At 36.4% G+C, this 15,648-nt stretch overlaps 1 protein-coding gene across 6 annotated transcripts in view; it reads left to right on the plus strand.

Annotated features, from left to right (window-relative positions):
* SMARCA2 (SWI/SNF related BAF chromatin remodeling complex subunit ATPase 2) overlaps positions 1 to 15,648 on the plus strand; it is a 123,657-nt gene that overhangs the window by 90,711 nt on the left and 17,298 nt on the right. For all 6 annotated transcript variants that reach the window (XM_074857128.1, XM_074857127.1, XM_074857129.1 and 3 more), the window contains one exon: positions 13,356 to 13,573. In XM_074857128.1, the coding sequence (XP_074713229.1) occupies positions 13,356 to 13,573 (218 nt within the window). The remainder of the gene's footprint in view (positions 1 to 13,355; positions 13,574 to 15,648) is intronic.

Here is a 15,648-nt window from a genome sequence, read left to right on the forward strand (position 1 = left end):
AACTCAGACTGTGGAGATCAGCTACCTGCTCCTTGGACCCCAACCCCCTTGCTGATACACCCAGTACTGAAAAGTCTAATTAAGGGCATGGCAGATCACCACAGGATCTGTCATAGACCTCATGCATACACCTCTGTATTCATGCATGTATACTGACCAAGTATGTCATCTCCCTCCTTACTAGGAGGTCAAGTACCTGAGTTTGGAAGCAGGAGACAAAATAATTACAGAAGCCAAACCTATGGACATACGCAGTGCTTGGTGGGATTGTGCTGCTGCCCTGAACAACCTGTAATTCAGTAACAGTCTCCAGGGAGGCTGTAAAACACAAACGGGCTTCATCACTAGCTGTCGCTGCAGCCTGCTGTTCTGTAACTGTTGGCATGACAACGTATTTCCTAAAAAAACCCAAACCAAAACAAAAAACCCCCAGCCAAAACCAGGAAGGAGGAGTCTTCATCCTGATCCTGCGAAACATTTGTATTTTGAAAGTATTTCATGCTCTGGCAGATTATATCCTTGCACCATTTCTAACAGGACTGCAAAATACTTTGGTGGATCCCATGGCAGATTATTTTCTAGAGGGGTCATCTATTAAGGACTCTGTTACTTAGGGCAGGCTTCAGAATCAGAGGATTTGTTTGAGTAGTTACAAGACTCTTAAGACAGTTGCACCTGGATTCAGCTTCTCATTCAATTTAATTGCTGGGTGACATGAGTTAAGTTTTATTCCCTGGTTGTGCAGTTCATTTGAAGTAGCTTTGCATGCTGGCCAGGGAAACATATTTGAGTCCAAAACGAGCCATTTCTTGTTTACCTCATGCAGACATGCAGAAGTCAACTATTGCAGACTATTTGTTTTGCTGATCTAAAAATTGTAAGTGAAATTCAAGCATTTGGTCTGTAATTAGTCAATCTTACTTAAATTTAAAGAAAGATAGTGCTGGTTTTCATGGTGAATATTGTTTAACATAATCATAACATTAATTTTATTTGCTTTTTTGTTTCTGTTTAGTAACTAAGGTAAATATGTTGTATAATAAATCAAACTACCTAGCAGCAAAATGTTGGGCACGTTTTCAACTGTTGTCTTATCAGCTGGAACTTTACATAACTTTTCGATTTCACCCACTAGCAGTCTGTCGGGCATCAGAGGTAGTAAAGTTGGGCCAGCTTGTTACTACAGCTTGACATAAATTACTAAAACCTTCTCAGGTTTGTATTTTCTGAGAGCGCTTCACTTTTATGTATACAACCTTAGAATCAACACCAAGAAGATATTTTAAGATACGGTATTGTAAACTGTGATGGTGGAATTTGATCTTACAGTTGTCTTCATTAGATACTGAAATAGCTGTGTGGAAAATCAGTATTACATTTGATAATTGGTTTAGCTTCACTTTTCATCTACTGGTTGCTATTTTTAATTGTAATGGAGGTTTTTTTATGTAGTTATGTTGGAGGCTGAGATTCTGTGAAGGAGAAGAAATAACCTTTTACCCAGTACATAGTTTATTTGCATAGTTCATGTGCATGATACCTCTCCACAGCTGTTTTTTTCTCTTTCTTACTCCTCTATACCATTTCTGGTTACAATTGCAGTTTCCTGACTTGCTGTTAAACCTGTTTAACAGTTAAGTAAGTGAGTATTTGCCCCGGGGCATTTGAAGAAAATTGCATTCTGATCTAAACTCTGCTCTGTAGTGTTGAATTGACGATCCAATCGAATTTGTTAAGCTGTAGGGGAAAACAAGTCACATTTAGAAGACACTGTCACTGGAGGCTTAAAATGTCCATCCATTGTCTCAAGGTGTTGTCTATTTTGTGAGCAGCAATCATCAGGATGCCCCAGGTACTATTTTTTAATATGCAAGGTGAGGCTGATATGTTTTTTGCTTGTGGAAACTAGTTTCTTGAAAGATTAGAAGGGTGAACATGACTTTCAGGCCTCACAAAGACAAACCATTTTTATGTTCTGAGTAGTATTATCTATCTTTTGTGCCCTTTTGCAGAAATTCATTTCAGAATCTATTTAAGAAAATAAAAAAAAAGGCTACTTTAAAGTTGCACTGAAATTAAAACCAACTTAGCAGTTTAGCTGAAAGGGGCTTTTCTTGACTTTTGATGTATGAGAGGGATGTTAAATGCATGTACCTGATAGCTTTGGTTCTCTATTTTGGCAAGATGAGTTTGTTAAGTTTATAAAGAAAAGAACTTGATTTACACTCTGGATAACTTTCTCAGAATATAGAGGCAGGATTGAGAGTATTATTTTTGGAAAATAACAAAGTACTTTGAAATGACTCTTCAGTATTTGAGAGATTATTCTCAGTAAGGCAATTTTTTTAGTGTTCCAGAAATAGTTTTTGTGTGAGGAAGACCTAAAGTCAGAAAACCTAAACAGCTGTTTCAGAGGAATAACTATCAGTAAAATATCTTGCCATATTTTCATAGAATTCTTTTTTTTTCAGTCTGTGATTTTGTCCATATGATGTTAAATGTAAAGTACCATAACAAATATTAACAGTTTCAATTGGAATTGTACATATATTCTCCTCTAGGAAACATGAGAATAAGAGTGTTGTATAAACACCTTTCTGTATCTTTAAAAAATATGAGTAGTATTACTAACATTAGACTAAAAGAAACTGCATTTTCTTTAAAATAACTACACTTTTCTGACATACCAAGTTTATATAGCTTGGCAACCATTCATTAAAACTCTGGGTTTCAGGCTTTATTATATTATTATTGTTTCAAGTGCAAAATTTTGCATGAAAAAATTAGGCCCTGTGGATAAGATGCCTGAAATACTCTTCATGTGGAAGGTCAAAATTCAAGTCAACTTCCAAAACTGAAACACAACTATTAAATACTTCACAAAATCCACAAAAAAAGAAAGTCTGCATTAAAAGTTTAAAACATTACTGTTACTAGGGGCATTTGGCAACGGAAAGAGAAGCAGCAAACATTTTAATACTTGGGTGCACTGTATTGTTACATTCTCTGACATGCCTTGACAGTAACAATGATAGGTTATATGCAGTAGGTGACCTTTTGTCACCTATCAAACTTTTGAATAGAGGCAATAAATTTTCCTATGTTGATTTGTGTTTACAACATGAGTAAGAAGTTACCTATACCTTTCCAAGTGTATATTATGGCCACAGTATTTATACACTCTGCAAAAAGGGAAGCATTAGTATTTTGCCTTATCATCTGGAGCAAATTGAGAGATTGTTACTGTAAAGTGCCGTCTTTTGAAAGCAGACCTGAGCTTGATGAGAAGCTTCACAGTGATGTTTTCTGTGCAGCAGGCATGACAGGCAAACATACGCAGAGCTTTACTTCTTCCATAGAAATCCGCAACTTAAATGGAAGCAGTTTTTCTCTTCTAGTGTGTAAACAAGTATGGAAGTACTAACTTAGCAAATATGAAGAACAGGAAAGTTTCAGACTGAACTGCTCAAAAATTACTCAGCCTATCCTTAGGCCCATGTGACTGCAAGACCCTTTGGCAGTTAGCTTCCTAAGTCATCTTGAGTACTCTGCTTGATGAATAGAATGGTGTATCTCCTTACTTTTAGCAGTGGAATTTTAACTTTAAAAAAGGAAAATCCTACAAAAGTTTTCCAGTAATCATAACCCTGTAATTTCATCCTGTACTCTGAAATTGTTTAAAGTGTTAAAAATTACAGTTTAATGGATATCTATTATGTATTCTTTTCAGTTGTATCTGACAATGTAATAAAATAGTTTTAGCTGGATTTCAAACTCAGAACCATAGGACTTCGTTGCTGCTTACAGCCTTGCTTAGTTTTTTATATATGCACTTATACTATACATTAATCTGTTGAGAAACTTCTTAAGCCTCATTGCCTTTTCAGGAATCTTCTTTGTATTCTTCAGTTAGCCTTTGCTTAGGTAATAATTTCTGCTTGTCAGACTGTGACTTCCATTTCAGTTTATCCCAGAAGACCAAAAAGGACTTCTAGACAGATACTGTTCATGTTAGATTTTTACTTTTAGGCTGTGATATGTATATTAAAAGGTCAAACTCTACTGTAAGTCCTGCCACAGTCTGATAACTGCAGCTTTAGAAGCATCCTGAAAACATGGAATGCAGTATTGCTGTTAGAAGTTAGCCTTACAAAATATTGTGGTACATATAACTTAGCTTTTCTCAGAAAGTTGTCCAAAGTTTGACTTAGTCTCATTTCATGCTGCCTTCCTCCAAATTCTGCAAAGTTATTAAAAAACTATATTGTAATTGCCTTAAAGGGCTACCTCCTAGTGTTTATTCTTCAAACACAGTCTATTTCTGTGAGTAAAGTTTTTTCCTCTGTTGGCACAGGAATTGAGTAGTCTAATCTCTTGCTATACATTTTTTCATATCATACTCTCTTAACATTGCACACTTCCCATTCTTAACTGCCTCAGAGTACCTGCATCAATAGTGATAGATCTCTGTAACCAATTTCCCATAATATTGGAAAAATTCTTAAGCTGTTTTCTGTAAGTAGATACAAGAGATCCTATAATATCCTCTGAAAAACAATGAAACTATAATGGTTTCTGAAAGCCATTCTTTCTTTTTCCATTATATTTGTTTTATGCAAGATATTTTATCTGTTTTGTTTTGAATTTATTTTCTCCATTTTCCTCCCATTTGGTTATCTTCCACATTTAAACTTGGAATAAAAAATGCCTGTTTAAGAATGTGTGAATATGCTTAAATATAAGGGAGAAGGAGAACATATGAAAGAAATTACTTAATGGTATGATTGTTGGCAGAAGTTGAGTTTACTTTGACATGCGTAGAAGTGCCATTTAAGCTCTGTACTATAAGATTCTCATGTTGCATTATTAAGAATGGTGGTGTTTCAGGGCATCTGTAAAATTTATGCTCGTGTAAAATAAAAGCCTTTTGCTAAAAAAAGAGAGAAAACACAATATTTTTGTGAACAATTAGAAAGCATCACTGGGTATCTGTTCACTTGAGAGCCAAATAATTCCTTACTCTAACACTAGAGATTTGGCTCTAAATGAGTGATTTCACACTGCAAATCTGCTAATGATCCCTTTGTGTTATAGTCCTCAGCTGTGTTGATTCCATAGCAGAAAGTGACTTGTTCTTCATAGGAAACTTTCTACTAGGATATGGTATCCTGCTGTCAGGTGTGTTGCAGAACAAGAGTTGGTCCTGTCTACATACCTTAATCCAGTGCTTAGAATTGTCAAATTTATTTTTACTATAGAAAAGATATCTGTCACTGCAAATGTTAGCAGGGTTTCACTAGAAGCAAATGTGGTCCTGGAAAGACTGCAGTTTCTTTCCAAAGGACTGATCTGGTGAGGGTGTAAACCCTGTCCTTATAACAGGTATCTTTCTGATTTAATTAGTAGGGTCTCAGAAGAAAAGGGAGGCAATGCTCTTTGAATGAAGAAAGGTGAAGCCCTGGAAAGTTTTTTTAAATAAATTAAAAAAAATCCATGAATTCCCATTCTGAAGGATTGAATTTTGAGAATTTTTTCTTAAGGAACAAAATCAAATGTGGGGTCTGTGTTTAGTTCTCAGCATTATGAGCTGCAAAACATTAGCCACATTGCCAGTCTGCCCGGACATGTAACATTACAAAGTAAAGATTTCCTACCTTTTTCCACAACAGGAGAATATAATGTCTGTGAAAAAAAGGTAAATGTCCATAAACCCAGCCCTATTATTCAAGGAAAAAAAGATAAATTGAAACTGTATGGTATTAAGAAACCAGAGGCCTTAGGCAACTGCAACAGTGTTTTGTGAAAGACAAGATAAACAGCAACAGGCAATACTTGTCTCAAGATTGAGAAGAGAAGCCATCCTATGTAACTGTTTAGTAGTGGTCAGATATAAATGTGTTTCTGATTGGTTTTTGTATTCATGATCTCCCTTGTAAAGTAAACAATATCTTTCCAACTGGGAGACAGTAAATCCTTGGAATGTTGTAGAATTCCTGTTTTTTCCTTGATTTAGGATCTGGTATTTATTGTTGAGTATCTTCATGACTTCATTGCCGCGTGTTTCCTCCTGCTCTGAGACATTTGTCTATGAGCCTGAATGGAATGTAGTTGTTACCACAAATACTATTAAATTGTCTTAAACATTGTTCATAAGTTCTAAACTAATTAATCAACTGTTGTAGCAAATCATTAAAAGTGGAAGAAAAACTAATCTGAGAAGAACAATAGCATGATATATCCCTCCAGTAAAAGGTATTTTAGACCAAGAAGGAAGATCTGGAAGCAAAACCCACAGTACAAACTAAGCCGTAACAAGCTCGATTTTGTTTTCCTTCTAAACTGTGAGATACCAAGGAAGAGAATCTTCTGTTGTAGGACACAAAAGTGATATGCTCTTGACGAAATTCCATGCGTGTTATTTTAAAGGAATTTAGGGAAAAGTGAGAAAAGTAATCCCCCTGGCACCCCTCAGAAAAGGTAATTTTCTCATGCAATTAATTTTCATTGCCCCTTCTCCTAGGAAAGATAATGTACTTGGTCAAGGAAAAAAAAGCATAACTGGAGTCCTGATTATCTCAGTATACTGTCCTCTACACTGCTGAAATAGGCTTTCCTGAGTCAGAATTCTGGACAAGTCAGGGAGAAAATGCTGATAAAAATAAAAAAGGAAGAAAATCTTCCCCTTCCACTCTTCCTCACTGAAAAAAACAGTCCCTAAATGCTCCAGAATCCTGTCTGTGCAACAAACATAGGTATCTCCATCATACTGAACAAGATGAAGAGGAAAAAATGAGGCCTGTCTGTTATGTTAGATTCTACTTCAAGATGGCTTGCTTGTGAATCTGAAGCCAAGAAACATGTAGCTTCCATCAGCTGTTTTTCAGTGCTGGTGAAAATTGCATGTAATAGATCATTCATAAATGGGAAGACTGCAGTGGGTACCAAGGAAGACTTGTTGGCAGTCAGAGCCCTCTTTCCTAAACAGGACCTTTCTGTGATTGGTGTGAAATGCTTCCTACCTGAGTTCCTGTCAGAGGTTTTCTTGGATTTCCAGCTCATCTATTTTACTTCAGCAAGCCTTTGGCGCCAGCAGTCATCAAAAAAGCCCAGACTTTTGCAGTCCTTACCAAGCTTGTTGAGAGTTTCTTACAATTCTTCATCTTTGGTTTTTGATCTGATTCACTTTTGGCAAAGGGACACTTGAAGAAATCAGGACCTTCTGTACAGAAGAAAAAGTGAGGCAACTCATGACTTAATAGTGTTATTTATAAATCTTGTAGACTAAAGCGAATGGACAAAAGTAAATTGTCATGTTTATGCATCTCAATTATATCAAGTTAATACTGTCTTCATGTATGCACATTAAATAATTGATCACTTTGTCCAGACAATTTAAAAAGCAAGTATGTATAGAAAAATTTACATCATATTAACTTGAAAAAAATGCATGCCATGGCTTAATCATATTATTTCCTGGTTTGTTGTCATTTGAATGTAGAATTGCAAACTAAAATTAATTCAGCTGAATCAGTCTTGAAAGATAGCTTTGGTCACATTAAATGTATTCCTTTACAACTGTGAGTCTCTAAAGATTATTATTTTTTCCCCCATAAATTTGCCTGCAGTATTTTCATAAGCAATAGTCTTGCAGTGACTTTCTTAAGTTGGTTACATCTCATTCAGTCTGTAAATTTTACTTCTAAGTATACTTCCAAAGATACCTCCAACTATTTCCATTGCCAATGTGTTAACAGTGTTTATTTGGGTCATCAATATGCTGTAAGCTTCTGAGCAATCTGAAGGCAGTCTGAAATGCGAAGGATACCATCTAGTTCAGAACTGCTATTGTAACATCCCTTTCAGAATATGTTTGCTTATCATCTGGCAACTTTAATGCACAGTATTTCATAAGTCCATTATATATTGTCCTTCAGTCTTGAATGAGAGAGTTTTTTCACTGAGCTTAGAAACAGGCTATTACTCCAGGTGACAAGACTTGTTCAGCAGGTGATCTAGCTTTCTAAAATGAAGGGGAGAAGATTTGGTAAAAAAGGCAAACAAACAAAAAAACCCCACCACAACAAAACAGTTCAGTGATAAAGAGTAATAGGTTGACATCAATATTGTCTGGTATAGAATTTGTTTGGATTTTTTTTCCCCCTCTTTCTGCTGCTCCTTGGTTAGGTTGGCTTGGTTAAGAGGCTGTTCAAATTAAATCTTAACAAGACACAAAGTACAACTGTATGTCAAATGGGAGGGGTAAATCACAGTTGCTTTTGAAAACTGCAGAAGATAATTAGAGGTAGTTGTGTACATCTTTTAGGAGAGTGGCTGAGTAGCTGTAGACCACAGAACAGTGATGATTTTTGGTAGTTCCACATTCAGTGTCTCAATACAGTGAGTATGTATTTTCTCAATGGTCTGATTGGTTAAGCAAAAAATCTTTATAGTCAGCCTGATACAGCTGTTCCTTTTCATCACCCAGTTCATTCCCCCTAATGGAGCACTTCCTTGTGCTCCCTGAGCAGGCTGTGGGTCCTGGTATCATTGGTAATTATTGTGCTCTTCAGTTTCTCTGTTGCCAAAATCTATGAAAAGCTCATAGGTTCAAAAACAGTTTGGGTGGTTCCATTTAAAATCATTGTTTGCCTTTTGAGTGAGGGAGGAATGAGACTAATTATTGATTTATATATATTTTTAACCAGATTTCACTTTTGAACAGAAGAAAATTTAAGTCCTTGCCAATGTAGTTTGATTTCTTCTCTTCCAAATTGGAAGAAAAATGGGACTTCATCTTGCAAAGCAGTCATCTGCTGCATTACTGACATGTTTTTTGGTTTTAAGTGCTTGACAGCCCTTAAGCTTAGTGCCTCTTGGTGCATACTCAGTACGATGACCAGGTAAGTTTGTTCCCGGAAAAGCTCATTCTTTTGGAAAGTTTGCGTGATTGGGTTAGTATTTATGTTCAGGGAGTTGGGAAGGTCACTTTTTTTTCCCTATTCACCTATGTTTTATATGCTTTCTATGGAAACATGGTGTTTAATTAACATGCTAGCAAATCTGTTCACATGGTAATGTTAGTCACAAGAGCTCTTTTCTAACTTTGCAGGCTGGAGAGACACAAGGCATAGGTGTCTGAAGGGAAGGGGAAAAGCTGTCTTAATGTTCATTTTGTTAAGATAAAATCAGAGAGGGACGCAGGAAAAGGTCTCATGTTCTGTGCCCACTTCCCATTTAATCTGAACATATTTTCAGCATTATCAAGTAGACTTACTACATGTCTGCCTACCACTTTGTTGTGTGTGTACAGTTTTCTCTGACTATTAAGTAGTAGCCATAACTTTCACTATGCCTTAACTTTTTCACAACAGTACTATAGTTATCTCCAATCAACGGAAAAATAACTACGCCTTACAATGATGTATCATCTAAATATTAGAGACAGGCATTAGACATCAAAACTGATTCTATGCTGAGTACCTCCAGTGGTTCACTGTGTGACAACACTTGAGTTACCTGATTCCTGTAAAATTAATTCAAAACTAATATGAGACTGACACGATTGTTGACTTGCAGAAGGCAGTCATGAAACAAAACTCAGAGCTGTAGCTCTTGGAGCATATTTGGGTCCATAATTCTCAATTGAAAAGGTGTTCAATTGTGGTGCTGTGTCATGCTCACAAGAAGTTAAGAATATATACATAATGTCCTGCTCTTCAAATGGAAAAACAAACCAGTTTCCATTTGATCTTTACTTGGTTTCTGTGGTGCTTCTGTAGCTGTATCCATGTTCACTAAGAATTCTTCCACCTCAAAACAGCTGTTTTCCTTTATGAAGAAGAAAATGTAATTGCAAACAGCGTAGGAAGGCAACCTGTCTCAGAAGTAACTTCTACTTGTCTTCTGAAAAATCCACTTCTGCAGTGGGGGGTGGGGGGGCTTGGTGCTTCTTATTGGAGAAAGGCAGTTTGGTTTCTTTAATCAATGGGCAGTATGCTCGCTCTTAAAATTATGGTGCCCAGAGAAGCCTGCATGCTCTTTAGCAAGGCAATTGTTTCGTGTACATGGACCAGGATACAGCAGTAAGATTCAGAAAAGCAGGAAGATTTTGTCAGTACCAGACTTAACATTGGGTCTTCACACTTCCATGAGGTGCCTAATCTTTTGCAAAATTTGACATTAAAATTTCACAGCTTTCTTTAGAAAAATACAATACAGTCTCCAAACTTTACTGTACTCTTTTGTCCTCTTTCCTTAACAGAAGGAAAGTGTTACATTTTTATTTGTTTACTATTTTCCTTGGCATCCTTGCTGTTCACCTCACTAATCCAGAGGCATCTGTGCATGGGAGATGTCTGTGCTATCTTGCACTCTTGCACAGCCCATCATCTGTCAGGAACTGGAGATTTGTGTCTTGGGATATGTATCATTACTGTACTAGTAAAGGTTTGGAAGGGCATTTGCTTCGGTGTGGCACTTCAGCCTTAGAATAGTCAGCTTTTCTAACAAAAAGCTCAGTCAGATGAATTAGTTAATATTTTGTTGCTCATACACACATGCATGGATCATATGTGTTTAAATTTTGAAAGCTGAGTACAGTAATCGATTGATATATTACTCGCTAAGTTTATAGCTAAGTTACTATTACTAGCTAGGTTAATACTTGTTTGCAGATCTCTAGTATGCTAAGGATTAATTTGCTATCTGCTAGTCACTAATTTTAAAAGTGCAAGACTATATGTTAGTTTACTTGGGTTTTAGGGATTTTTTGGTCATTACTACATTGCTATATATAATATTAAAAATTCTTTTATCTTTTCTCTTTGTCCTGGTATTTTTTTCCAAAACAGTACCTACTCCAAGCAAGAATTTTATGCAGAATTCTAAAATGAGATGTTACTAAACTCTGTGATGACAGCACCACTGTTATTTTTTTGGTGGTAGAAAATTTCTCAGGCAAACAAAAATATAAATATATTTTAGTTAAGTGAATACCAGTTTTCTGAAGGACAACAACATGTTACCAAAGTTAACAAAATGATAACTCGGTTTGGTTTTTAATTTCTTGTAAATCAGAATAGATTTTTTTATCAGATTCAGTAACAAAAACCTGATCTGTTCACTGTGGAGCAATAGGAATATATTTTCTGTAATAAATGCATCTTTAAAATGCATGCAACCTGTTTTAAAATCATACATGAAATTGTCTAGTTATGCTATTAGAATGAAAATGCTACTAAGAATCAGTAACTGCCCGGCTAAAAATCTAATTTGGATGCCTAGAATAATAAGGGGAAAAATATGATAAGTAGTTGTCAATATTAAAGCAGGCTGAAGGAGGAAGGCTTTGGGCCTTGTAGTAGGTAGAATGAAACAGCAGATTTGAGTATCCACAATCCTTTCAGTATTAAATTTTCAGTAAAATAAAATTACTTGTATATGAAAACATAGCCTTTCCCCAGCTCTCTTTTTTTTCCTGATCAGCTGATGAAGAGACTAGCAGCTCGCTGCTTTGCTGGCTTGTTAATTTTATCCCCACTAACTGTGATTTCCGATAGCCGGCCTGCTGATAGTGGTAAGGTAAATATCCTTTTTCATTGCCGTCTTGAAGATTCAGTAGAACTACATCACAGGCATGTGTAGGTGTGTAACACATCAAAAGTCAGTGTTCTCCGTATTTCAATGTACAACTGAGTGCTTAAGGAGAGCAATGACATTAACTATTGACAGCCTTGCATGCTGTATTTATTGGCTTTTATAGCTTCCAAGATATGCAGAGAAATTTCCTTTTCTTAATCTTTGTTAGCTGCAGTGGTTTATAGTGGGTGTCCTGCTTTAGCCAAATGTATATTAATTAATTTGTGTGCAGATTTTTTTTTTCCTTTTTTCTTCCTAACTCATAAGATCTCAAGCCTCCTTCATAGTGGTTATCTGGATGCCGTGGAAGCATGATGTAAATTGTCTTTTGATTATTAAGGCCTAGTTTCAGGCTGTCCCTCAGGATTCTGTGTTCGTGTTTGTTCTGTGGATTTGCACGTCGGAGGATGCATAGGAAACAGATTTCAAAATCCCACTGGTGTTTTTAACATGCCAGGTTGTTTTGTGTTGTGCATCAGATTTTTCTCACAAAACGTTTTTCAAGAGACATTGTACACAATTGAGAAAAATTATGTCTGGGCTGTAATCACTCTTTTTATATTGATTGTTATGCTCACATGATCATAAATATTAGCCATGTTTGGTGCTGTGGGGAAATGAAGGTAATTGCCTTATGATTAGAGCTCTTTCAGCTACGAGAAAGGATTGATTAGCATTTGCATGTACTCAAGGCAATATTGAGAGGCAAAAGGGACAAATATCAATGTCAGTTATGTTCTGAGAAAGCATTAATCAGAAAGCCTGGTTTTAAGACTTTTTTTGTATTTTTTTATTTTTAATTTCAATTCTCTGATGACCCAGTACTTCTACTTCTTTTCTCTTGTTGGCTTTCCCAAATCAAGAAAAGTTCAGCTTCTGGCTTTCTGACATGGATCTGACAGGCAGTGTGTAAACAGGTTCCCTTCATTTCTAGTTTGGTTTTTTGTAGCAATTTTTTTATCCCTCTGCATAGTGCTGCTGGGTCTGTTTAAAAGCATACATCCAGGTAACTAGTGTTCATTGTTTGTGACTCTGTGTGGGGTTTGGTATTTTGGGGGGGTTTTTTGCATTCTACGTTCTGAGTGCTTTTTACAGTAAAACACTGTACTGTCAGTGAGTGCTTCTGCCTATCTGTTGGTTACTATTCTAGAAGAAAATGATACATTTTAGAGATGGTTTTAACACTTAGGCAATTTGAAAGTTGCTGAAACTATTTGGAAGAGAAGTCATTACTGCATAAAATATCTGTGTGTTTTTTGTGTGCACAAAGAACTATGTGTGTCTGCCTTTGTGAGCCAAGCATAGTTTAAACTGACCTGTTTGAAAACATGCGATATCAAAGTCTGTTTTGCATGGAACTACATAAGCCAGAACTGCCACTGATGTGAACAAATGAATGTTTGTTGTACACTTACTGACACAGTACAACAGACCATTATTGTTTGTGAAACTCTGAGTTGGTGTGGAATTCAAGGTTCAGATAAACACGTATCTATTTAGATGATAGTGGGATTCTTAGAACAAATTAATGTTTAGTGTCTCTTTGATTGCCAGTAACTCAATTTCTTGTTGTACTCTTGTTTATAAATAAGCTGAACATTTTGAGTTGAATTATCTGCAGCCTGTGTTGTGTTTTTGTTTTTAAATACAGTTTGTTATTTCCTTTTGCAGTATCTCTTTTGTTTAAAAATAATACTTTTTGAATCGGTGGTTGTCAGGCAATTGAAGACGGCAATTTGGAAGAAATGGAAGAGGAAGTCCGGCTTAAAAAACGGAAGAGACGAAGAAATGTGGATAAAGATTCTGGGAAGGAGGATGGAGAGAAAGCAAAGAAAAGAAGAGGCAGACCTCCTGCAGAGAAGCTGTCACCCAATCCACCCAAACTGACAAAACAAATGAATGCTATCATTGATACTGTGATAAACTACAAGGATAGGTGAGCTTGGAGATGGTCTTTCTCTGTTGCACATGCTCTCTCCCTCTCTGTCGATAACTCTCTCTACGTTTTTTCATGGCTTCATATTTGTTTTCAGTCTTTATAAGGATTTGCTGCTACAGCATTTTTGAAAAGTAATTCCACTTAGGGCCCGATCCTGTAAGTCTCACTCTTTGTAGAGTTTTTTAAAGACCCATTTGATAGGAAGTTGTTGAAATACAAATACAGAAAGCAGACATAGAGCTGAGCTCTTTCAGAAATTAAGTCATTCTGCTCAGAAGGTGTACTTAAGAACATTTAGCTTGAGCAGGATTTTCCTTCAGTTTACTGGTGCAGTGTGTGTTAAGATTAATCTTTTCAAATACATGGCTCAGATTTATTAATGCAAATTAACATGGTCTTGCCATGACCTGAAAGACTGCCCAAAATAATGTAGGGCTCATATCATGAGCCTCTGAGCCGCCAAAGGTAAAACTAGAATTACTGAGCATAATATGTTCTCCACAGCTGAGGTGGAAGCCTGTTTGTCAAGAAATCCCTATTTTCAGCATAAGAAAATGCTAAATAGCTAGACCCTAGGAAAAAATACTGCTTCTAATCTGAAATGTCATTTGAAGACTTCTATTTTGCAGGGTTTTAAACTGAAAATCTTTTATGCTTCATGAGGAAGAAATTGAGAATTAGATAATAGCATCTTTGAATCAGAATTGTTTGAGAAAGCTGCATTTTTCTAATTCACCTTCTGTTTGCCAAAAATCAGTAAAACTTTCTTGTGTACTTATCCCTTCTTTGCTATATATTGAATTACTTAAATCATATAAGGAGCAGTTATAAGCTAAATTAATATTAAATAAATTCAGAGATAATTAAGAAATATATGCATTAGGTGACCCACACAAGTGTAGCGGTACAATTTTTGCATGTAAACAACTTTCAGTCTATGACTTCAAGTGGAAAGTTGCACTTCTTTCTTTTTTGCCTGCTTGTAAAAGATTAACTTGCATGGTATCTGGTGAAGCACACAGAGTTGTGATGCCTTACTTTTTTGACATATAACTGTTGAAATGAAGCATTCTGTGATCTGTGGGCTCTCTCTAGAGTACATTGAAAAGTTTTTTGGAACAGGATTCACAGGAATTAACATGATGAGCAGGAATTTGTCTGCAAACTCTGTATTCAGCTTGCTGTGACTCTCAACTAACAAAATAGCTGAGAAGGGAGAAGTGTTTAAAGTTCAGGTATTCCAGTCAGGGCTGCAAGAAAGCATCTCTTCAGTTTGGATCCCTGACCTTCAGCCTTCTCCTGAAGCTAAGCACTTCTGACCAGGGCACCTACTTCTCATTTGTAAATTAGCAAGCAGAGTTACTTCCTGTAGTCTCCAGTAGGGGTTAGCTACTGATAGTCACAGGGGAGGTTAAAGATTTTTTCCTGTCACTTGTGCCCCAGGAAGTTCATATCTAATCTCTGTCAAACAAGTTAACCACTGTGCTATTGTGTAGTGACAAGACGTACTATTCCCTCTCCCAGGAGCCCACACTTATGTAAGACAGAATTGGTGCCCACTTTAAAAAGTGTATGGAGCTCTGTTCTGTTAGGAATTAAAAATGGCTGTTAAACTGAGCTCTTCAGTGCAATGAGCTATGCTGACAAGTTCCAAGTTCCTGTATTGTGATTTTATTTGTGAGCTAGCATCAAACCACCCAGTCCTATGAAAGTTGGGACAGAACTGAATTGCAAATTTAGGCATCAGGAGACTTTAATACCTTAAAATCTTTGGGACTGAGGTTGTTCTAGAGTTCGATGAACATTTTCAAGATTTGCAGCTTGAGAATTAAGTGGGTTTTAGGCATTGGAACCCTTCAGCTTTGTTGGGGGTTCATGTTTGTTGAGCTCTGGGCTTTTGTGTGTGTGAAGGCAATTGGGGCAAGTATAGAGGGACAGGTTAATTGAAAGAAAAGTAGGCCATGAGCTTCATCTGGGGAAAAAAAGGGTTTTATGTGTATTTAGTATTTGAATGCTTGAAGTCGTCTTTGTCTTTAGCTTAAATTTTCAGTGATAATAGATGTTTCCTCTCT

The sequence above is a fragment of the Strix uralensis genome, chromosome Z (assembly GCF_047716275.1).
Source record: "Strix uralensis isolate ZFMK-TIS-50842 chromosome Z, bStrUra1, whole genome shotgun sequence".
Classification (NCBI taxonomy): Eukaryota; Metazoa; Chordata; class Aves; order Strigiformes; family Strigidae; genus Strix; species Strix uralensis.